We start from the raw sequence: 24792 nt of genomic DNA, 5'->3' as shown, positions 1-24792 counted from the left end.
CGCCTTTGCCCTCAAGAACTGAAGCACAGTGTCAGAGAGATCCAAAGACTGGCCAATGGCATTTTCAAGCGATAAAATAGCAAGTGATGTCAGTCTCTCGTCGGCCATTGTCGATTGAAGGTATGTTTTAATGAGCCTGATCTTCAAAAAGCTGCACTCACCACTTGTGACTGTGACCAGCAGCATGAGCAGAATCATCAAAGCTATCCACACATTAGAAAAAGTGTCCTTCAGCTGTGATCATGAATGAATTGGAGAACTTGGAGTGGAGAGTGCTTCTCGTGTTGCAAAATCCCGTTCTACCCCCGCCCCCCCAGGTCTTTTTGTGGTGCTTCATTTGTCCAAACCTTTCTTTGCTGGACACTCAAGCAGTGTCAACGAGTGAGCAAAAAAATTCCCTCTTGAATTTTTCTTCCAAGCTTCCCATCATCTCATCTCTGCCCTTGTAACCAAACTGTCTCTTCTTCCAATGAATACAAGTTTCCTTAAAGACAGGCTCAACTCCTAACTTTTCCGCCATTTCTTTGACAGCAGTGATGGCATCTTCATATCTGTTGTCTCTGGAGGCCACAACAAAATCAAGGCAGCTTCTCTTCAAAGTAGTAGCAGTCGCAGTGTCCATCAACTGAGTTTGTAATGCCTTGCTTACAACATTTACTTGGAACAGAATATTGTCCCAAACCACAATTGAGACTAGAAATTTGAAGTCAGTGATCTGTTTTGCCAGGCTTTGTGCCTTGTGTTGGATTCCGGCCTCAGTTTTACTCAACTGCGCCAGGTCCATCAGGGCGTCATAAACCTCAGTCACTTGATACCTCACTGGCCTTACGCTGTCAATGTGGCTTTCCCGGCGAGTGTCACTTAGCGGCTTCATGGTCAGATTTGTAACATTGTCTGTGAGGATCTTCCATCTGATAGCTGATGCTGAAAACAGTACATGTATTCTTTGCAGTACTCTGAAGAGAGAGACTGAATCTAAAGAAGATGATGCTGCATCTGACATAACCAGGTTGAGGGAATGGCTGCCACAAGGCATGAAGAAAGCTCTTGGATTCAGTGCAAGGATCCATGTCTGGATGCCACTGCTTCTTCCCTTCATGTTCATGCCATTGTCGTAGCCTTGGCCATGGAAGTTCTGAAACTTTATTTTATTCTCATTCAAAATATTCATAAACAATTCTGTTAGGCCTTTTCCAACAGTCGTCCACAGGCTGAAAACAGATAAATTATTCCTTTACTTGGATACAGCCATCCTCATCGTCAACAAATGTACTGTAAATGACGTCTTTCCACTGTGACTATTGTCAGGAGTTCAGTTCATTATTACAGCGTAGTACTTCGCTTTGCCAAGCAGCATCAATATATTATCCCATGCACCGCTACAGACTAGGGACCGAATGGCTAGGCAGCAGTTCTGCAGAAAAGGACCTAGGGGTTACAGTGGACGAGAAGCTGGATATGAGTCAACAGTGTGCCCTTGTTGCCAAGAAGGCCAATGGGATTATGGGCTGTATAAGTAGGGCCATTGCCAGCAGATGGAGGGACATGATTGTTCCCCTCTATTCAACATTGGTGAGGCCACATCTGGAGTACTGTGTCCAGTTTTGGGCCCCACACTACAAGAAGGATGTGGAAAAATTGGAAAACGTCCAGCAGAGGGCAACAAAAATGATTAGGGGACTGGAACACATGACTTATGAGGAGAGGCTGAGGGAACTGGGATTGTTTAGTCTGCGGAAGAGAAGAATGAGGGGGGATTTGATAGCTGCTTTCAACTACCTGAAAGGGGGTTCCAAAGAGGATGGATCTAGACTGTTCTCAGTGATAGCAGATGACAGAACGAGGAGTAATGGTCTCAAGTTGCAGTGGGGGAGGTTTAGGTTGGATATTAGGAAAAACTTTTTCACTGGGAGGGTGGCAAAGCACTGGAATGCGTTACCTAGGGAGGTGGTGGAATCTCCTTCCTTTGAAGTTTTAAGGTCAGGCTTGACAAAGCCCTGGCTGGGATGATTTAGTTGGGGATTGGTCCTGCTTTGAGCAGGGGGTTGGACTAGATGACCTCCTGAGGTCCCTTCCAACCCTGATATTCTATGATTCTATCAAGCACCTTCTTTGCCATAAGGTCAATCAACTCATTTTGAATTGTTTTGCTGCTGTAATGTTCCATAACTTCTTTACAAACTACCAGACGTAGGTCCTCACGCATGACATTGTCGTATTTCCCAAGGACCTCTACCAAACTGAGGAAATTACTGTTATGTTCAGTGAACAACTTATATGATGAGCCCAGAAAGCCAAATTATTCTTTGCAAGGAAGAAGGTAATTGAGATCAGGTGCTCGAGCACGTTGCTCCTCCAATGCTGGGTTTCTACATTAATAATGTGCTGCTTTTCTGCATCTATGCCTTTATTCAGCTTGAGCCTGGGCTCAGCCTGCAACCATTTGGAGTAGGCCGTAAAATGGCTGGGTGACTTTTCATGTTGCATCAGAGCAACAGCTAAATTATGCGAGTAATTGCACCTGGAAAGTGCAAGTAATGATTTGGCATTCTTGTCAAATATTTTGCAACAAAACCAGAATACTTTGTCAGTTGATTTTGAATAAACTAGCCAACACCAAGTCAGTTTCTCATCATTCTTGAGCACTTTTGAGCCATGTGACTTTGAGAAATGTCGCTTCTGCTCATTTACTGGAAATGTCCTATCCTTGATTTTGCCCAGCCCATTCAAAATTGTACCATCAATATCAGCAGAGTTTAGGATCGCTGGCCATAAAGCAGGATCTGGTGTATCGATCTGTGGTGTGCAATTTTTCCTCACTGCTGTTTCTGTCATCATGGGAGGCTGATTCTTCTGTATTGTTTCTCTCCTTTTCATGTAAACCAGATTTTTTTTGTCGTTATTCTTCTTTTCATGTGAGCCTGTCACAGGGTGCACCACTTACTGCCCAACTGGCACCTCCTCCTGGTACTCTGGGGGTTAGCTTGAGGCTGCAACGGCCGCACCGACCCCTGTCTGTGGTTTGCACACTGTCACTCTGTCTTTGCTGTCTGCCTGCAGTCTCTCTCTCTCAGCCTGAGGAACTGCAGTGTCCTCTTTGTGACTCAGCCCTCTGGCTGTGTCACTGTCCGTGTTCCCCCTTCTGGGAACTTAACTCCTCAATAATCCTAGGCAGTCCTCTCACTCACTGCCTCAGTGCCACTCGCCCAGTGGCTGTTGGAGGAACCTGGGCCTGCCCTCTTCTCCGGCTTCCAGCCCAGAGACCCTTAGCTCAGCAGTCTGGGCCTTCTCTCTCTAGCCTCACTCCCTGGGTTTCTTCCTATTGCTGGTTCCCCTTCTCTTCCTGGGCCTACCAGTTTCAAAAGTCCCCTCTATTTCTCAGCAGCCCCTTCTGCTTTCAGCTTCTGGGCTTTATAGACCCCGCCTATTCCTGCTCAGCTCATCCTCCTTAATCAGCTGCCTAATGGGTTAATTGGTCCATCTGGCTTGCATTAAACCCTGCAGGGTGAGTGTGGGATAGTCACCCCATCACAGAGCCACATTCTTCTTTATCATCCCTCTCCTTTATGCCACCAGGAAAACTGGATGGTTCTCAATCACTTTCCTCATATTTCCATTCCTTATCTTCAGGTTAATCTGCTAATTTCTTAGTAATAGGACTTCCATCATTTGCACTTCGCTTTTCAATTTCTTCTGCACTGGGACGATTGCTACTGCCTAAAGCTTGGTCTATGTTGTTCTGTTTCAGATATTTTCCCATCAGATTTTCCCCTTGCTGCAAATAAGATTGCAACTGGGCTTTTCGCTTCCTATACTGAGCTCCTGAAAGCTTCTTCGGGGGCATCTTTTATTTTCTATGGGGGAAAATGGACAGTATTAGGGAGAGCAAAAGTCTATGTTCCGCAGTCTTAGAAAGTCATAAGACATTACGTGTTAAGCACAGCAAAAGAAGTAACAGTATTTCTTTTATATTGTTGCATAGATAGGGATTTCGGTAGCTATCTCTGGCGTCTTATTAAATATGTCCTTTATTAGTTGCTACTTTCACTCTGCAAAGTCTTAAACCACACATACACTTTCACAATTACACAGTAAAACAAGGTTCACAATATCTAGGGTGACCAGATTTCCCTAAACTGGAAACAGGACACGAGGTAAGAGATGGTCAGTGCTCAGGGGAGTTTACTTACAGTACGCAAAAAAGATAAGGCAGTTTCATATATTTTATATATATGTGTGTGTTCATATGTTTCATGGTTACATATATTTTACTTAAAACTCAGTGGGTTACTGGCATTGTTCCTTGTCTTGCTGTTCTTCAGGATGTGAAGCTGTTCTGATGATGCTGTTTTTCTGAGGGTTTGCTTGTCTTTCAGCAACTTGTCGCAGAATGCAGTATAGTCTAGAGAAAAGTTAACTCGCACACAGAAGACAGCCTTCATTCAGGCGTGATTTTTCAGGAGACCACACATCATTCATAATTGAAAAGACACGTTCAACAGTCGCTGGAGTACCAGGCAGACACAGCACAAATTCCACAGCCTTGACTAGATCTGTGTATTGTACTGCATTACGGTCCGTCTCTCCAAAAATCTTCTACCACCTTTCAGTGACGGGCGTTCTCTGATGGTTCCAGTCTGAAAGACAACTGGAGACAATTGATTTGCATCAGACCACTCGTCAAAGAGATGATTCCCATCCAACATATTTAAAGTGGGAATTCTAGTCTTGCATTTGCTCCCACTGCAGGATATTCCTCAGCAGAGCCCACTCAAACTTTTTGGTGCGCTCAAAGGCAGATCTCCAGTGCTTTCAGTTGGACAGGCATGTTGTGTAAAAATTGTCAACTACATCGTAAAACTCCTTTTCTTTCATTTGCCCACATTCTACATTCTTCACTTCTGTTGTGACAAATCTTTCTCCAAGCCTCTCCAATAAGTTATCGTGTAGGGAACGTATTTGTAGTGCAACTTCTGTCGCTGACAAATCGTTTTTCTCTATCATCTCCATTATGTTTTGGAACGTGGCAGTTTGCCTGCTGGCAAATAGAAGCCACAGTTGAGTGGCAGGATCATCAAAGAACTTCTTTAGCAGCATCGGGCATTTATCTTGAGAGAGAAAATATGCTCTAAGCCCATCGAAAATCAACAAAATCCTGTGTATTGCTAGTCCCAGTGAGAGGAATCGTGTGCTGCCATACTCTAGCAATTTGGTATACTCAATTTCAACAAATCGACAGAAATCTTTCAGCTCTTCAACATGTATCGTGTAGATATGAAAGTATTTGTAAACCTTTACAGCAAAGCTCTCCACATCTAAAGGAAGAGAGTCAACTGCAATTTGGAGGCAGTTATGCACAATATGTGCACCACACCCAATTCCAAAGAATTCTGTTCCTAAGTTGTCCTGGAGCTTTCACCACAAATTGTTTTTCCCACAATGTCTGGCACCCCCAAAGTTAGTATCGGTGTTGTCTGCACAAATTCCAACAATCTTGTCACTAAGAGAGTACTTCTCAATCACTTGCTGGATGAATGCACACTGCAAATCTGATGTTTCTCCAGGTAGAGACGAAAAGTCAATAATTTTTGTGCAAACTTCACTCAGTGGGAGAAAATACCGTCTAAGAACAGGAAATAGTTTTTGCTCCTTTTTGTTTGATACATCAACACTAAGCATAATAAAGGAACACTTGCCAAACTCAGGCTGCACTTCTTCAATGGATAAAGGGCTAAGACATTGCAAACGATTGCCTCAGATTTTGTGCAAGCAGATGAAAACGTAGGTTGGTACAGTTTCCTAATTAATGTTGATGTACAGTCACTAGACCGGAAACGTTGTCCGTTCCGCACTGCGGGGTAAGCAAACACTCCCTCACTGGCAAAAACTTTTTCAGCTTCTGTGTCTTGCCTCAGAAAAAATCCTGAAACACTTGGTGTTAAACACTTACTTTTATGAGCATCTCTGTGTTTCTTGCTTTGAAGATGCTGGTACTGGGTAATGTCATTTTGACCGCCGTGGGCAATGGAGAAATGTGCTCCACATGTCTTGCATATAACTTTGCTGTTGTCCAATGTTGAAGTATCTTTTTTAAAAAACTTGAATTGTTTTTGGAGGTCTTCATTAAAATTACACAGATGTTTCCTGGACATTTTTATAGCAAAAAATGACAATACACAAACTATTGATTCTTCTCAGGACATAGGTATGCACAAGCCCTCCTCTTCCACACACAAAAGGAACAAAAGCATCACCTGGCAACATCCTGTGATTGGTGGCAGCACTGCCTTCACAGCTGGGCAATGGAGAGCGTCAGCTGCTTGCTGGGGTGCCAAGTTCTGAAGACAGCACCCCCACCGGCAGCAGCACAGAAGTAAGGGTAGCATGGTGGTATTGCCACCCTTACTTCCAACACAACCAGCCCTTGAAAAAGGAGAACATGTGTGTGAATGAACTCTCTATACTCCTTGTAGGGAGTTTTTGGATACATGATATCAGTCTGCCTCTGGCTGGGACCCTGCTCCTGATGGCGCCTGTTTTGCTGAATCAATTCCTTGCTATGGGCCAGGTTAATCTTCAAGTCGAAGAGTTTATATCGGAGATCTCTATGGCCTGGTAAATCTGCTACTGAAACACCAGGGTAGAATTGATTTGCAAGTGGCCCAGCATCTGAACACAGCACTCTGCCTCTATGGCAGGCAGCCTGTTGGACTCCGGGGGACTCTTAGCTACCACATAATATGCAATTAAAACCCCTTCCTATTTCACACTGTCTCATCACTCAGGCTCCCAAGCTAGGCAAACATTGGAGCTGTGAAGAGACCATCACGCTGCTTTCAGCCTACAGCTGCAACTCAGCTAACCAACAAAAACCAGGTTTCAGAGTAGCAGCCGTGTTAGTCTGTATTCTCAAAAAGAAAAGGAGGACTTGTGGCACCTTAGAGAAATAAATTGGTTAGTCTCTAAGGTGCCAAAAGTCCTCCTTTTCTTTCAACAAAAACCAGCATTTACAAATTAGAGCACTGCCACTAACCCCCATTGGATGACTTGCGTGCAGCATCCGTCAACCCTGCTGAGGCTGACAATCCATTTAGCCATGTTTTGTGCCCATCAGTAAATGGGGTTCCCACCTTCTCGTTGCTGATCTTGCACTGAGTTGATAGGAGAATTAATTTATCACTTCTATACAGCCTCCTGGTCAAGTTGCTCAAAGCATTCTCTATTGAGCCTCACAGTAAGGAAGACTCAGACTCTGAGGCAGCGCAGAAGTAAGGGTGGCAGTACTATGTCACCCTTACTTCTCTGCTCTGCCTTGCAGCCGGCAAGTGGGGCTGCCGCCCAGGGGGTCAGCTCTGAAAGCAGCGCTGCCTGTCCACAGCACATTTCTCCAATGCTGCTGGCAGGCATTGCTTCCTTCAGAGCTGATCACCCCCGGCAGCAGCTGCCATTCTGCTCTGCCTTGCAGGTGGAGAGCGCACGTCGGGGACGGGGCAGGGACAACACCGATTTGAAGGTAGTGCTTCTCTGGTGCTATGCCTGCCTTCAGAGCTGACCCTGGGACAGCAAAATCTGCTCCCTGCTCTGCCTTGCAGCCAGAGAGAGGGGGCTGCTGCCTGGGGGGACAGTTCTGAAGGCAGCACTGCCTGCACAAACCAGGGACAAATGCCCAGTTTTAATGAAAAAGTAGGGATGGCCAGAACAGAGCTGAAAAAGTGGACTGTCTCGGCCAAAACGGGGATATATGGTCACCCTAACAATATCGCAGCTGGGCTCTCACTTCACTGCACTTCATTCTTATATCTCACTGACTGACTGGCAATGCCCTGCCCCTTATATACCCGCGAGGGCATGGCTGACAACATTCTAGGAGGTTCAAGGAAAATGTAGTTCTCAGAAAGTCTGCAAGGTTCCACGAGATTCTACAAAAGTCCACAACATTCTAGGACAGTGGTTCCCAAACTCGTTACGCCACTTGTGCAGGGAAAGCCCCTGGTGGGTCGGGCCGGTTTGTTTACCTGGCACGTCCACAGGTTCGGCCGATCGCGGCTCCAGGCCAATGGGAGCTGCTGGAAGCGATGGCCAATACGTCCCTCGGCCCGCGCCGCTTCCAGCAGCTCCCATTGGCCTGGAGCAGTGAACTAGGGCCCCTGGGAGCCACGATCGGCCGAACCTGTGGACGCGGCAGGTAAACAAACTGGCCCAGCCCTCCAGGGGCTTTCCCTGCACAAGCAGTGGAACAAGTTTGGGGACCACTGTTCTAGGAGGTTAGTGAAAAATGATCCACATATGGAATACCTGAAACATTTTACTTCAAACATTCTATTTTCCCTTTTGTTGCTAACAACAAAAACAGCACCCCGAGCCTGGTGCCCCCCAAGCCCAGCACCCTTGGCAGTCGCCTGGGTCGCCTGCCCCTAAATCCAGCCCTGGCTGCAGAAGTGGGGACTTAGTATTGCTGAGATGCATGGTTACGTGGTATGTTTTAGCCCCCTGACTGGATAAGACCAACTCTTTATATCTGGTTTCTATGTTTACAAGTTCAAAATTCACTTTCTGCAAATAGTCTCCAATATTTGCTTAAAATTCGTAGTTCCAGCCAACATTCCTGCCCACAAACATATTCACTGAGATATTCGCATCAAAGGGGGCACAGACACAGTCAAAATGAATTAGATCACATTAAAAACAGAATTGATTTTCATGGAAAGTTTTTATCAGTATTGGGCTAGGCCCAGTCCTATGTGCAGTTGTTTGCCCAAGGTGAGACATGGTCCTTCCCATAAAACTTGCTGAACTCTGCCCTGAGCCAAATAGGTGTGGCTTCTCTTTCATAACGTTCATTCCAGAGTCCAAAACACTCCAGCATAGCTGGTTATCTATAATCCCCACAGATGCAGAAGGACTGAGCTCTGCACAAACAAGGCCCCAGTTGCCTTATGCTGGATACAGGTAAATTCTGACCTCATCCACCCAATCCCATAACCTAACAGCACTTTGTGTTTCTGTAGCACTGTTCATCAGAGAACCTCAAAGCATTTTGCACATATAATTAATCCCCCTCCCAAAAACCCTGTGAGGAAGCTAGGTGATATTGTCCTCAGAATTCCTGATGGCCAGGCCTGTGTTTTAACCACTAGATCACACTGCCTTCTGTGCAAAATAGCTGAACTATAAATAACAAGGGAGCTGGCTCCATTTGTCCAAAGGGACACAGGGGTTCAACAGCCTGGAGCTTGTGTAGGAAGGCCATACATTGATGCTGGCCTGCCAGCAGCATGGGAAATGGCTCCATCTCAGGCCAACAAGGCGATGGCATCTGCCCACAGAAGCAGCGCAAAGCCAGGGTGGGCACAAATCAATGAAGCAAGGGTACTCTCATGAGACATTTGCTCAGTCCCTGGGCTGTTGTGGGTAACGGTCAGGTTACTGACTCCTTAAAAGGAATACATTTGGACTATCAGGTTCTTTTTCCTTGTGAACTCAGTAAAACACAACAGATCTATGTGGAGGTTAACAAAGAAATGCTGGCAATTGTTTCTGATTGTGAACAGCTTCATGAATACATTTATGAGAAGTAATCAGTTGTGATAGAAACAGAGTATAACCCCCCAGAAACCTTATTATAGAAGCATTGTGAAAAGTATGAAAATGATCATGAAATTGCAGAACTACTCATTAACTGTGAAATAAAGGCTGGGTAAGAACCTTCTTAGACACACTTGTTTTCAAGAGCGTCCATGAACAGTGAAAAGAAAATGCTTCAGGGAGAAGAGTCTGAAATAAATATGACTCAAATACTACCCACTTCTAGAACAGTACTGGGCAAACACAAATGAGAAACACAAACCTACAACAGTTTGAAAGAGTATTTCTAGATCAGAGGTAGGCAAACTTTTTGGCCTGAGGGCCACATCGGGTTTCGGAAATTGTATGGAGGGCCAGTTAGGGGCGGCTGTGCCTCCCCAAACAGCCAGGTGTGGCTTGGTCCCCACCCCGCGCTGCTTCTTGCCCCCGATGGCCCCCCCGGGACTCCTGCCCCATCCAACACCCCCCTCCCCATTTTCTGATGCCCCCCCGGGACACCTGCCCCATTCACCCCAACCCGCTCCCTGTCCCCTGACCACCCCCGGAACCCCCAACCCTGACTGCCCCCCGCCACCCCATCCAACCCCTCCTCTCATTCCTGACTGCCCCCCCCCGGGACCTCTGCCCCATCCAACCACCCCTTCTCCCTGTCCCCTGACTGCCCCCAGAACCCCTGCCCTTGACTGCCCCTCGCCGCCCCATCCAACCCCCCTCCTTCCTAACTGCCCCCCTGGGACCTCTGCCCCCATTCAACCCCCCTGTTCCCTGCCCTCTGATCGCCCCAACCACCACCCCGAACTCCCCTGCCCTCTATCCAAACTCCCCTGCTCCCTGCCCCTTTACCGTGCTGCCTGGAGCACCGGTGCCTGGCGGCGCTACAGCCGTGACGCCCGGCTGGAGCCAGCCACGCACCATGCAGCACAGAGCACCGGGTCAGGCCAGGCTCTGCAGCTGCGCTGCCCCAGGAGCTCGCAGCCCCGCCACCCAGAGCATTGCACCGGTGGCACAGTGAGCTGAGGGGGAGGGGGCTAGCCTCCTGGGCCAGGGGTTCAGGGGCTGGGCAGGAGGGTCCCGCGGGCCAGATGTGGCCCGTGGGCTTTAGTTTGCCCACCTCTGTTCTAGATGGATGGCCTAGAGAGAAAAAGCCTACAAACCTGGAAGCATAAAATCTACTGGGATTATAAATATGAAATTGCTGAATATGAATTGATTCTGTACAAAGGGCATCATATTATAAAAAACACCACATGAGGGTTGGAAATGCTATGCGTACTTCATTGTATCCACCTGGATAGTGAGAAATGTAAGAGGAGAGCCCAAGATGTCTTATTCTGGCCAGGCATAAATGTTGTAATTAAAGCTAAGTTTACAATTGTGAAATCTACAATCAATACAGAAAGCAGAATGTAAAAGAACCGATGAAACCACATGACATTCCTGATCACCTTTAGCCTAAGGCTGGCACAGAACTATCTGAGTTAAATGAGAAAGATTATCTCTCAGCGGACTACTGCTCAAGTATTTTTAAACTGAGCTGTTGCACAATGTTTCGTGTAGCAATGTAATAACACATTGTAAATCACAGTTTGTTCACCACAAGATTGTGGAAAAATAAATAGCACTGGCCCACAATTCACAGGTAATTCATTTTGGCAATTCTCTGTTATATAAGTTCAAATACACCATGTTGTGCAAAGTCAAAAGAATTAGCAGGCAAGTCAAGTACAAACAGGAAAGAACTCGATTCAAGAGAACTATCACTTTGTAGGTTCAACATTAGCATTTCTAGAATGTTGCACTGTACTGCACAAGGATTTTTTTAGGGTCACCAGTTTAGAGACTCATGAGCAAAACAAGAAAAACTTTAGTGTGAACATCTGGCAAATTTCTTGAGACAAATATAACAATAAAAAACCTGAAGTAGGTGCAAAAAGAGCAATATGGCAGGAAACTAAAACAGAAAAAATGCTGAGACAAGAGTGTCAGAATGTTACTTCTTTTACCAGTGGAGGAAAATGTAAGATTTCAAACAGAGTGGCTGGCAACTTGCCAAAGTAATTGATATATCATCCACACTAAGGTCATATGTAACAACCACATCTGATGGTCAGTCCTTCAGGAGGGACAGAAGACATCTAAACAAAACCAAGAAGGATACTGGCTATTTCTTTAGGACATCCATAATGCCTTTGACCGTATTCCTGTACTGACAGATGTAATACACACACACATCCAGTCACTGACAATGAAAAACATAGAATCATAGAACTGGAAGGGACCTCGAGAGGTCATCTAGTCCAGTCCCCTGCACTCAAGGCAGGACTAAGTATTATCTAGACCATCCCTGACAGGTGTTCGTCCAACCTGCTCTTGAAAATCCCCAATGATGGAGATTCCACAACCTCCCTAGGCAATTTATTCCAGTGCTTAACCACTCTGACAGTTAGGAAGTTTTTCCTAATGTCCAACCTACACTGCCCTTGCTGCAATTTAAGCCCATTGCTTCTTGTCCTATCCTCAGAGGTTAAGAAGAACAATTTTTCTCCCTCCTCCTTGTGACAACCTTTTATGTACTTGAAAACTGTTGTCATGTCCCCTCTCAGTCATCTCTTCTCCAGACTAAACAAACCCAGTTTTTTCAATCTTCCCTCATTGGTCATGTTTTCACCTTTAATCATTTTTGTTGCTCTTCTCTGGACTTTCTCCAATTTGTCCACATCTTTCCTGAAATGTGGCACCCAGAACTGGACACAATACTCCAGTTGAGGCCTAATCAGTGCGGAGTAGAGTGGAAGAATTACTTCTTGTGTCTTGCTTACAGTACTCCTGCTAATACATCCCAGAATGATATTTGCTTCTTTTGCAACAGCGCTACACTGTTGACTCCTATTTAGCTTGTGATCCACTATGACCCCCAGATCCCTTTCCGCAGTACTACTTCCTAGGCAGTCATTTCCCATTTTGTATGTGTGCAACTGATTGTTCCTTCCTAAGTGGAGTCACATCTTATGCGGGGGTTAGGTTCTAAAGTCAGCGTGTAAGGCGAAAATCGCATATAGTCAAAAAGAGAGAGAGACGGAAGAATGAAAGAATAAAAAAGGGAGAAAGATGACTTCAACGTCGTTATGCGCAAACCGGAGTGCCGCAGGGTGGCCAGGAGCATTGTCTACGATCAGCAACACTGTAAAGTCAAGTCCTTTCTCTTCGAGGTACCGCTTGACCTCCGGAATGAAACACTTGTGGAACCAATCCAGAAATAATGCTGCCATCACCCAAGCCTTTTTATTTGATTGCCAGAACACAGGCAGGAGATTTTTGTTCTTGCCTTTTAGGGCACGGGGATTTGCAGCCCTGTAGAGGAAGCCCGGCTTTATTAAATGCCCAGCCGTATTGCCACATAACAACACAGTCACAAGGTCTTTAGCTGCTTTGAAGCCAGGGGCTTGTCTTTCTGATTTCGAAGTGTAAGTGCGGTTGGGCATTTTTTCCCAGAAGAGCCCAGTCTCGTCAGCATTAAAAACTTGTTCCGGAAGGTAGCCCTTTTCTTCTGTGATTTTCTTTAATTGTTCGGGGTAGGCTTTTGCTGCCTCTTCATTGGCAGATGCAGCTTCACTAGTAGTCTGCACGTTTTTGAGGTTGAAGCAGTTCCTAAAACTGCTTGGCTGTTTTTGAATTCCTTTTCATCAGAAGGCTGTCCCTCTTCGGCGGGAGGTTTGAACAACGCGTAGAGGCTAAGAGCCTTTTCTCGCAACGTGTTGCCATCGATAGGCACCCGTTTACGGTTCATGTCTTCCAGCCAGAAGTTCAATGCCTTTTCAGTCTTCACTACAGTCTTATCACGCACCTGGCTCGTCACCGTAGCAGTTATCGGAGCACTTGATGCCATGGCTTGACGAATTTCTCTCTCTCGAATCTTGATGGCACGGATGCTAGATTCGTTGAGGCCATATTTACGCACCGTGTTGGAGACCGACATATCATCTCTCAATAAGTCCAGCACAGCCAGTTTTTCCTCCAGCGTTGGAACAGATCACTGTTTCTTCAGTTGAGCACCAGATGAAGTAGTTGGCTTGCGTTTAGGGGCCATGTTGTATGAAAAATACGTATCTTTAAACACTAGAATCACATTCAGCGCGGCGAGATGCTCACCGGATCAGCGGGCAGCAATCGATCCAGTGGGGGTCAATTTATCGCATCTAGTCTAGGCGCGATAAAGCGACCCCCGAGCGCTCTCCTGTCGACTCCTGTACAGTACTCCACTGTTGCGAGTTATGATTATTCTTTTTTTTGCCGACCGCATATAGTTGAATTCACCTAAGTTAAGTGCGCATATGATGCGACTCCACTGTACTTCACATTTGTCTTTATTGAATTTCATCCTATTTACTTCAGATCATTTCTCCAGTTTGTCCAGATCATTTTGAGTTTTAATCCTATCCTCCAAAGTATTTGCAACCCCTCCCAGCTTGGTATCGTCCACAAACTTTATAAGTGTACTATCTATGCCATTATCTAAACCATTGATGAAGATATTGAACAGAACTGGACCGAGGACTGATCCCTGTGGGACCCCACTTGTTATGCACTTCCAGCATGACTGTGAACCACTGATAACTACTCTCTGGGAATGATTTTCCAACCAGTTATGCACCCACCTTATAGTAGCTCCATCTAGGTTGTATTTCCCTAGTTTGTTTATGAGAAGGTCATGTGAGACAGTATCAAAAGCCTTACTAAAGTCAAGATATACCACATCTACCTCTTCACCCCTATCCACAAGGCTTGTTACCCTGTCAAAGAAATCTATCAGGTTGGTTTGACACAATTTGTTCTTGACAAATCCATGCTGACTGTTACTTATTACCTGATTATCTTCTAGATGTTTGCAAGTTGATTTCTTAATCATTTGTTCCATGAGCTCCATGAGTCACCGTAAGCTCTAGGTTGTGTACCCATGTCAATGACTGAACAAGGTCACTGCAACAGGAACTGTTTTGAGAGCAAGAAGTGAACTTTTGATCAGAAAACTGCTGAGTCACGGTGATTTTATCATGGGTCTCCTGATATTTGGTGTTTTTTATAAAGTCCCAGATCCTATCATGAAGTTACCTGAGAATTTTAGCTTTCATTTTAAGAAAAAGGAAGTTTCCAGCCCTTGGCTGTGGTTGTGACCCTAGTACACCTTAAAGGCTCAGAAACCAGAAAACAAAGAAAGAAAACCCAAGATTTATTATTTTTAAAAAATCTCATGATTTTGGGGCCCTGGTTCATGATATTTGAACATGTGGTGTTGGCAGTACTCAATCAGATGCAAAAATATTCCTCCCATCTGTCAGAGAGCTTGGATTGTCTACCCTGACCTTCATCCATGACTTCTCTATTACTATTTTACTAACTGGCCATCTTAGTTTTTGGTTCTTATTTTAACTGACACTATGTTTTTCTCTGCATTTAATTTAAATAAGGAAAAGAATTATTCTATAGTACACCACTGGAGTTAGTGATCACTGACTCCTGTCATATGATAAAGGTGTTAAACTTTCTCACCCTGACCCAGATCAAGTGACTTGAACCAGGAAATAAAATTTAGTTTCTTACCAGGACTCGTGTATGTCATACCATTATTATATCATTTGTCAGCTTTACCAACTTGTTGTCCTCTTTCTCCTCTAAGTTGTTAACATATAAAATCATGTATCCCGATATGGATTGCTGCAAGACCCTATCAAAGAATTCCCTCCACTTTGAGGGGCAGAGATTTCTTACAACTCAATTAATTCCCTATTGTTTGATTAGTTTGTAAGACCCACTGGGATTTTCACTTAAACTAGATGGTTATTATTTTCCTTCAGAGCCTTTTCTGGAAGACTCTTGTCAAAAGTGTTTTAAAACCCCAGTAATCCTCCAATCAGTCATTCATAAATAGTATTCTGTGGTTATCTGTCTCATATTGTGAAACCTTCTCTTTAAAATGCATTGTCATTGTGTTACGTCCATGCATCACTTGTCTGTTACGATATCAAACTTAAATTAGCAGCCGTCATTGTTACCCAATGGAGCATTTACACTAATTTCCTGTACAACTGGAGTCATCTTCAAAACAAACTGGCAGAAAAACAACTGTTATGTAAGTGATCAAGAAATTACTTCTCCCCAAAATACCCTACCCGAATTAATAAGTACTTCAGCCAGTTCATATCAAGGTAGTTAAAAATGCTATTCTTATTGTTGTTCTAGGAGAATATGCATCTACCTTTCAAAACACTCAGGGCCAGATTCTGCCCTCAGTTTACTACTTGGCAACCCTACTAATTTCACTTGGGTTATATAGATGTACATAAGGAGAAATTTGGCTTCAAGACCACTATTATTATGGACTAGGAGACTCTGGCCATTCTGGCTCCTTGGGTTTTATAACTGAGCAGATTCAGTCCTGAAAAAGATGTCATCAGAGCAACGCCCATTTCTCTCACACCAGGAAACAAAAGTAATGTCTGGGAAATGACAAATTAAATCTAAGATTGAAGTGTTAAAAGTGTTTCTTGTTTATATTTCTAAACCAGCCCTCAGTAAGGTGCTAGTGAGCTAAAAGCAACGATACCAACATACGTTTTGAAAGCAAATTGTGATCCTTGTAGCAGAGGCGTTATAGAAGTGCGAAGTATTAATTATTGTTATTTCTTTATTATTATTACAAAGTGCTGCAGGTGTGGATGGTCCTTTATGGGATATACACAGCTGGGCCAGATCATCTTCCCAAGCCATGGGATGCATTATTCTGTCATGAATTGAGAGAGAAAGTGGGTGTGTGTCACTGTTGGCGGGCAGAAGGACCCAGGACGGCTCCAGTGAAGGGGTTTGGGCGGAGAGGGGAAGAGCAAGGCTCTGTCTGCACCCAGGTTGGCGTTGCGCGTGGCTCAGCGCCGGCTGGCTGCGAGCGGGCACGCGGGGGCCTGAGGGGGAGGCTGGACAGCCACAGACGGGCCCCGCGGCCCTTGCTGTGTAGCCCAGACCCGCGCCCAGCAGCGCAACCTGCTGAGTCACGCTGAGCCAGGCGGCCCCGCCTTTGTTGCGCCGGCCCCCGCTGACGCACGCGCGCGGGCTGGGCGTGGCCTCCCGGCGCGCTCTCCGCCGTGGGTATATAAGGCGGCGGCGGGGGCTGTGGGGATCAGACCACGCGACCTAGACAGACCCGAGCCCCGGGGGTTCCTGCTTCAACAGTGTTTGGACGGAACCGCCGCCGCCGCTCGGACCCCCCCGCCTCCGACCCTTGTATCCTCTCGGCTCCCGTAGCAGCAGCAGGAACAGCAACAGCAGCGCCATGTCTTCGTCTCCATCCCAGGTGCGCCAGAACTACAACCAGGACTGCGAGGCGGCCGTCAACCGCCAGATCAACCTGGAGCTCTACGCCTCCTACGTGTACCTCAGCATGGTGAGTGCCGGGCCGGGCCGGGCCTTGGCCGCGTCACTACTGCAGCAGCGGGGGGGCGATGGGCCGGGCCTCTACCAGGCGCCTCAGCCGCGCGCGGAGCCCCGGAGGGAGCCGGGGAGGGAGCCCCGAGTCTCGCCGGGCCTGGGCGTTGCCGGGCCGCCCGCGTTCTCGCCTCCTTTGTTGCCGGCAGCCGGGGGGCGGGGCAGCCCCGGGGGGGGGGGTGTCAGCCTTGCCCTCGCGGCCTGCCCCGCTCTCCCTTCTCCTCCCCCGCCGCCGGGGGACTCGGCTCCGAGCGGGCTCCGAGGCGGAGCCGGGTGACGCAGCGGTTCCGACCCGGCCCCGGGAGCGGCCTGGCCCGTCGGGGAGGCGCCTCCTGGCTGAGCCGCGGCGGGCGCGGCCCGGGTTTATCTGCGCGCCGCAGGCAGCCGCCCCGCGGGGCTGTTCCCGGCGCCGGCCTGGGGCTGAGGCCGGAGCAGAGCCTGCTGGCGAGGCAGCTGCCGCCCCTGGGGTGGGTCCCTCGCCCAAGGCCTCTTTCTTCTGGTGGGGGTGGGGCGCTTCTCTCTGTCGATACGCTGTGACTATCCGTGTGTAAAGGGTTTTCTCCCTGCTGGTGAGGCCGCGTACTGCGCCTAAGATGGTAGGATCGCAGCCCATAAATGTATCTTTAGCTCCGCAGTGATGGACTCAAACTCTCTCCTCAGGGATGCCCCTTGAGGCAGAGAGAGAACTTCAAGCTAGCCTTGATAGTAGATGGGCGTGCTTGGTGTACTTCTGAGGTGCCATGTGAATTGCTGCAACAGCACTAGAAACTTCACTCTTGGATTAGCAGATACTAGAAAGATTCAGACTCCCTTGGCATTTCAAATCAGAGGAGAGCAGGGTTGTGTATTTATTGCTCCCTTCAGTTGTGAATTGACCTCAACTAAGTAGGTGCCTACTGCTCTGTACAAACACTGTAAACACCGATCCCTTGACTTAAGGTGCTCCCAAATGCTCACCTCTATTCATTTGCAGTGGCATCAAAGTTCTGTTATGCTAGTTTTAGATTAGCTTTATCCCCTGCCCAGTGGCTTATAAAACTAAAGTATCTTGCAAGAAGAGTACATTTTGAGAAGCTCTTTAAGGGTCACTCTGCAATCTGCTCTGAAGTAGATCAGACTCTGGTATCTTTCCAAATGTCCCATTTCTGGTCAGACTTCAAAAAAGCACCAAAGTGTGGTTAAGAAGTTAAAGAACAGGACATGCTTTTTAACATCTGACCTAGAGAAAACAAGATGTTAGAGGAATATAGCACTAGGTCCTGTACAGAGCTCAAAACATAATCCAATTTAGCAAAAAAGAACAATGTCAAAGTGATACTTGTTTATCATTTACAAACATATTTCTCCAAAAGTGAGAACAGAACTTCCTACAACTTCCATTCTAAAAAAGGGCTAAGCAAAGCACAAAGAAGTGTCTGGCCCCAAAATGTGTTCAGATAGTAAATGGCCATCTTAAGCCATTACAGGAGCACGATACTGAACTGTAATCAGCATCAACAGCTTGTTCCCAATACAGTAAAAGCTGTGGTATCTGGCACTCTACCAACCTGAAAGCTCTAGAAACCAGTATTTCTGATATCCATTAAAAGTCCAGTTGGTGCAGAGCCAGCAGGCTCCCTACCTGGCTCCAAATGTCTCCCCTGAGTGGGGACATGTTCCTGCTGCTCCTATGCAGAAGAACAGCCACTGGGGGCTCTTGGCACTGCCCCTGCCCTGAGCACTGGCTCCTCAGGTCCCATTGGCTGGGCACCAGTGGGGGCTGTGCCTGCGGGCTGAGGCAGTGTGCAGAGCTGCCTGGCTGTGCCTCCTTGCTAGGAGCAGCAGGAACATGTGGCTGCTTGTGGGGAGTTGCCTAGATCCGGCACCCCAAAACCCTCCTGTGCCTCAACCCCTGCTCTGAGCTGCCACCGCCTCCTCCCACACCCAAACTCCCTCCCTCCATTGGTAAGTATAACTCTAACTTAACCAGCATTTTTGACTAACCCGCCCGCCCCCCCCCCCCCCCCCATTCCTCCAACTTCCTGGATAAGTTTTACTGTAGTAGGGGTGTATAACACTTCATACATGCTAAACTGATCTCTTCAGCTTCTCTTCTTTTCTACTGTCAGATTTTTAAAGTATGGTGCTCAGAAGGGATACAGTTCGGCCTTGGGGAAGGGGGGTTTGAACTAGGATTTCTGCTAACTCCCCGTAAAGTCAAACTGGCTTCCTACCTCAGGTGAAGGGGGGTGCAGGGATGAAATGGCTGGGCATGTGTGCACACGGTCCCTTTTAGGAGCACAGGTATCAAGCTGCAATCTGCTATAGAGTGGAAGTTACACCACATCCCAAAGCCTGCTAACTTGACAGCTCTGGAATGAAGGGAACAGTAGGAATGACAGAATTCAGTTGATTAAGATCTTCAGTCTGGGAGCCTGTGAATGCAGAAGTCTTGATTGTAGTATCTGAATTTTGTTTTCAGTCTTTCTATTTTGACCGGGATGATGTGGCTCTAAAGAACTTTGCCAAGTATTTCCTGCATCAGTCCCACGAGGAGCGTGAGCATGCTGAAAAACTCATGAAGCTGCAGAACCAGAGGGGCGGTCGCATCTTTTTGCAGGACATCAAGGTAAGCAGCCATGCTAAGGAGATGCCTCAAGGGCATAAAGTGCAGTATGGTAACTTCCTCTTCTGGCCTGCTCCAGGCTGGAAGAGAGGGGCTATGAAAGCCAGTATGGGCAATCTCCTCAAATGTTGGGTAACAAGTCACTAGTAGCATAACAGTAGGCACATAGATATTTTGTATTTTATGAACTTGTGAATAGGCACTGGGGGAAAAAATTGCAGTGCAGAGATCTGGTAAATACAACCATCCATGATAGTTTGATACTGGTACTACGGTATTTTTAATCTCCTAGTATGTATGTCTTTCCTGTGATACACAACACATTTAGTCTAAAGATGTACTCAGAGCTGGTTCTACACTGTACATGAAATAACCACCTTCCCATGCTAGTCTCTTGCAGATCATATCAACTGGAGCTCTCCCTCAGCTCAGCTTCTGTTTTGTCTTGCCAGTGATATTAGTCCTCTTTAGATTCATGGTTGCCAGGGAAACCCTAATATCATGGTGTTTCCAATGGTGTGCTATGCCTTCACTGCAGAATCCCATGGGAGTAGATTAGCTAAGAGTTTGTAATCAACATATCCAGACTGGCTTGGTGGTGGTTTTGTATCAGCCATGTGGTATAGAAATGACTCTTTAAAGAGATTCAAAATGCTTCATTGTGAGTCTCTCAAATTTAAAGTAAAACTAATAAAGGCATTCAGGAGAATCCTGCTGCTAGAAGCAACTGAACTGTTCTGTGTTTTTACATATCCCCAGTGCTACAACAGGTGCTCTGAGCATCAGTCTGGTCAGAAGACTGCATGTGTTGCAAGGCCTTTCAGAACACCAGTAATTACTTAACACTACTATCTTCACTTCCTGAATAAAATCACGGGTCAGGACACTGGCCCTTGCACAACAAATATTCTGGTTTTCACTTCCTCATCCCTTCTTTTGGAGACCTGGGTTGGCTTAAAGCAGTGGCTTATCTGGCTGAAGACCAGACTTCCCTGTAGTACTGAGCTGCTGGTGAGTCATCTCATGACACTTAATTTTCAGGCTGCACACTAGGTCACTTTCCCATGTATAGAAGCTTCATTTCTTGAAATTTGTTTGGTGGATCAATCCTGATCATTCTTGTTAGTTTCACTCCCTCTGGGGCACCTGGCATTGGCCACTGTCCGCAGACAGGATACTGGCCTGGATGGACCTTTGGTCTGACCCAGTATGGCCATTATGTTGTGTGCTTTCTCTTTCCTATATTAGAAACCAGATCGTGATGATTGGGAGAATGGACTGACAGCAATGGAGTGTGCCTTGCACCTGGAAAAGAATGTGAACCAGTCACTCCTTGATCTGCACAAGCTGGCAACTGACAAGAATGACCCTCATGTAAGTGGAAGCTGAAGCTGTGATTGGAATGTGGTTATGCAAGCCTTTAATGATGAAGGGTTTGGGGGAGGAGGGCGTCCATGCAATCTCTGCAACACATGCTGGGACTTGCCCCAAACCTGAGGAAGGGGTAAAATTCAGAGTGGAGCGTCTTCCTTTGAAGGAGGGCAGCCTGTATCTTAGCCCCTTTCCTACAGTTAATGTAAACATCCACTCAGTCCTATGAAAAACATTGACAGAACTGATGGGTTGTTGAATTGGCTGATAAACCACTGTGGTGTGCACATGGATGGCATTAGGCTGTCTTGCAACCCTTTACTCCAGCTGTGTCTTGAGGGAGCTGGCTTTTTTCAACAGCAGAGAACATCTGAACATATTTCTGGAAAGCTGACTGAAAATAATGCTTAGAGTGATAAGCATAATAAGCTTTCCTCATCTCAGAAGCTTGGTGACTGGCTGTGGATTCATTCTGATTCTTAGCTTAATATGCCTCTAATAGCTGTTTCTAAGATGCCCTTGAAGCTTTGGGCTGCTCTTATGCATGGGAGGTAAAAGTAGCTGTGAATCCTGAATTAATGTCTGAAACTGCAGGTCTCCTGTGAATACAACTTTGTGGAGACTCCTCACAGCTGGAAACTTAAACAGAATTTGGAGGGGAGTGGGAAGAAATTGATTTAATGATGCAGGCACATGTGTTATGAAAATCTTTTGAGATTCCATTGTAGAAATTCAGGGGCAAGCAACAAGATCAGGGGATTGAGTAAATGCTTTTAAATGTACCTAGTTGCCTTTAGTTATTTTAAGAAAACATGAACAATCAAAGTATTCAAAGGGTGTAAATAGTAAAGGTTAGAAATGTAAATACTACTGGAGGCTTCCATAGCTAGAAATAATGGAAGGTGCAAGTGACTCTAGCATAGTCTTGAGCTGTGGTGAAAGCTGCTTTGGAGTTGGTTGTGATGTCATATAAAACATCCTGATTCCAAAAATGAAACTGGTATTTATCCAGTAAACACAATCATTTCTGGTATCTAAGGGCTTTTGTGCACAGAGCTGTATGTGGAGTACAGAAGTGTGATTACTAAAGTACACTATATTGTGCATTAGTCTGTGTAGACCTTGCTGCTGCATACTAAAGATCTTGTTTGAAACAGCACACATTACAAAGATTACTGATTATAGTAATGTATACTGTAATTTTGTATGTACCTTAATGAGTACAGGTTTCAGAGTAGCGGCTGTGTTAGTCTGTATCTGCAAAAAGAAAAGGAGTACTTGTGGCACCTAGAGACTAACAAATTTAAAAGCTTATGCTCTAACAAATTTATTCTAATAAATTTATTAGAGCATAAGCTTTTAAATTTGTTAGTCTCTAGGTGCCACAAGTACTCCTTTTCTTAATGAGTAAGGTAATCACACAAGCTCCAAAAACCTTAACTTTAGACAAACACAACTCAACTTACTAAAAATAAACCCTGAAAAACAGAAGCCCTGTCAGTATACTACTGGGCACTGGGATGTGCCTATGTATAGGTGATCTGGGATCTTCCACTTAGAATAATTTGAGATGTTTTGGTGTCTCTGGTAAATCAAAGGCTTTTCTCCTCTGGTGGTTCAAGAGTATAACCCTGTCTTTGGGGGGGGGGGGGGGGGCAGTTCTTTTTCTCCCCCCGAGAAAGAAACATGTAGTAAGAAATCAGCCGTCGTCGTGCGCGCCCCCCCCCCGCGCTTAACACACTGGCTTAGGAGGTAGTGCCATGCTCCCTCTGGATCTTGGGTTCTGACACTTTCCATTCTTTGATTCTGTCAGGGCCTCCCATTGGCTGAATAAATAATACTGACATGAGTTAACTGTCTTCTCCCTTCTTTTTAGTTGTGTGACTTCATTGAAACCCACTACCTGGATGAGCAGGTGAAGTCCATCAAAGAGCTGGGTGACCATGTGACCAACCTGCGCAAGATGGGGGCACCCAAATACGGAATGGCAGAGTACCTCTTTGACAAGCACACCCTGGGGGACAGTGACAGTGAGAACTAAAGCCTCAGGATAGGCCACCCATGGGTTTCAGTAGGCCTCCTAGCTTGCTGCCCAGCAGTGCATGCATCTACTGTTGATAATGTCATTCTGTACCAAAAAATCTCACCTTTGTTTCTTTGTGTTTGTAACACCTTACATCCAATAAAGTGACTTGTTTCAAGTTTGTTTTATTTGCCTTGCACTGTAATATGGGAGTGAATCTTACATTTGGAGGCATATTCCTCACTTATCCGTGATGACCCATCTCAGAATGGGGGTCAGCTGTGTGAATACATTAGTGGGGGGCAGATCTGGCATCATTGACTGGGCACTGTTCCTTTGGGCTCATCACAGACTATGACTCAAATGGGGAGGCATTCCCTACCACTAAGACCTACTGTAGGGATTAGTCCATGAGTATACACTCGGGGGCGGGGGGGTGTTTGTGTGTATAGAAGGCTTAGCTAAAAGCTACAATGGGGAAGCTCATCATAAAGAAAGTGGCCAAAGAAGAACAAAAAGTCTCTGCTTTTCTACTCAAATGTTTATGCCCTGACCCCTCTCTAGATACCACCCCCAAAGCTTTGAGAAACACCTTGCATTATTAGCTAGCTTCCTGTGCTGAAGAGGCATGGGGAAGAAAAGCTAAGCACTTCAAATGCTTACATGACAAGCAGAGAATGGAAGAAGTGTGGGCTAACATTCTTCAGCAGGAGGTTCTCAGGCTGCCTCTAAAGACCCCCTCCAGGGAAAGGAGTGCCATACTTCAGTTTAATTTGAATGAAGGGCAAGCAGAGTCAGTGAGAGCTCCCGAGTGTTTGGGATATATATAGGGGAAGACACCACATCTTCTGGAACACCAGCACCATTCGGTGTAAACTGAGGAACTGTGTATCAGGGCTGTGGATTCTGAAGCACAAGTCTCTCCAAGTACATACTGCAGAACAACACTTTACGCATTTGATCTCTAGAAAGCTCATCAGCCTGTCTTTACTGTAACTTGCTGTTCCGAATAACACTTAAAGCTTCTAGAAAGTATTGTGATTGGTGTCTAAAATGCAACCACTTCTGTAGCTAGCAAAATGGGTGCAACAAAGGTGGGAAGGGGTGTCTTAAAATAGAAAACCTGCATGAACTAATTTCTGCCTGGGGGCTTTGATCAGTAGATAAGAGGCTTCTGGCTATTCCACACAGCCCTGTTTTAGGAGAAGGAGAGAGCAGTCAGCCCTAGTTTCTGTTCACTGATGTGGTTTCTTGAAACTGCAATGAGGAAGTGGAGCACCTGTTGTGTTTGACCTCAGCTTGTTTTCTTTGTCAGAGTGCACTTTAGAATAGGATTCTGACTAAGGGGTTTTCCGTTCAGAATATTTTTGAAATCTGCCATATAAACTCCTCTTCCCCCCACCCTTTTTTTAAAAAACAAAACAAGTGCTAACACACTCGCTCAAAGCACTTGGATTAATTGGTGTAGGGAGGTAGAGGGGGGCAAAATACTTCGGGGTGGAGAAACAGTTGGACTGTGAGAGCAACACTACAGCTTTGTTATGCTCATGGCCTCTGAGTCTAATCCTAGACACAATCAGCTACCTCCAGTCTAATGAAATCACCTGCCCCATAGCTATTCAGTCCTTTCTCCTCTCTTCCTCCCCAAACTTTACCACATTTCTAATGTTTACAAATATCCCCTGCACTTGCTATTGGGTCTCTTGTGGCAGACACCAGTAAGGCTGAGTGGTGG

General features: G+C 46.1%; 1 protein-coding gene across 1 annotated transcript; it reads left to right on the top strand.

The window, feature by feature from the left end:
- The first annotated feature begins 16442 nt into the window (after positions 1 to 16442).
- FTH1 (ferritin heavy chain 1) lies at positions 16443 to 23235 on the top strand. Its single transcript, XM_037899466.2, has 4 exons — positions 16443 to 17017; positions 19520 to 19666; positions 20912 to 21037; positions 22911 to 23235. Exons 1-4 carry the CDS (start codon positions 16907 to 16909, stop codon positions 23073 to 23075), a joined length of 549 nt encoding a protein of 182 aa, XP_037755394.1. The 5' UTR covers positions 16443 to 16906; the 3' UTR covers positions 23076 to 23235.
- Positions 23236 to 24792: the final 1557 nt, after the last annotated feature.

The sequence above is a fragment of the Chelonia mydas genome, chromosome 6, assembly GCF_015237465.2.
Source record: "Chelonia mydas isolate rCheMyd1 chromosome 6, rCheMyd1.pri.v2, whole genome shotgun sequence".
Lineage (NCBI taxonomy): Eukaryota > Metazoa > Chordata > Testudines > Cheloniidae > Chelonia > Chelonia mydas.
This window is presented reverse-complemented; position numbering and strand designations above follow the sequence as displayed.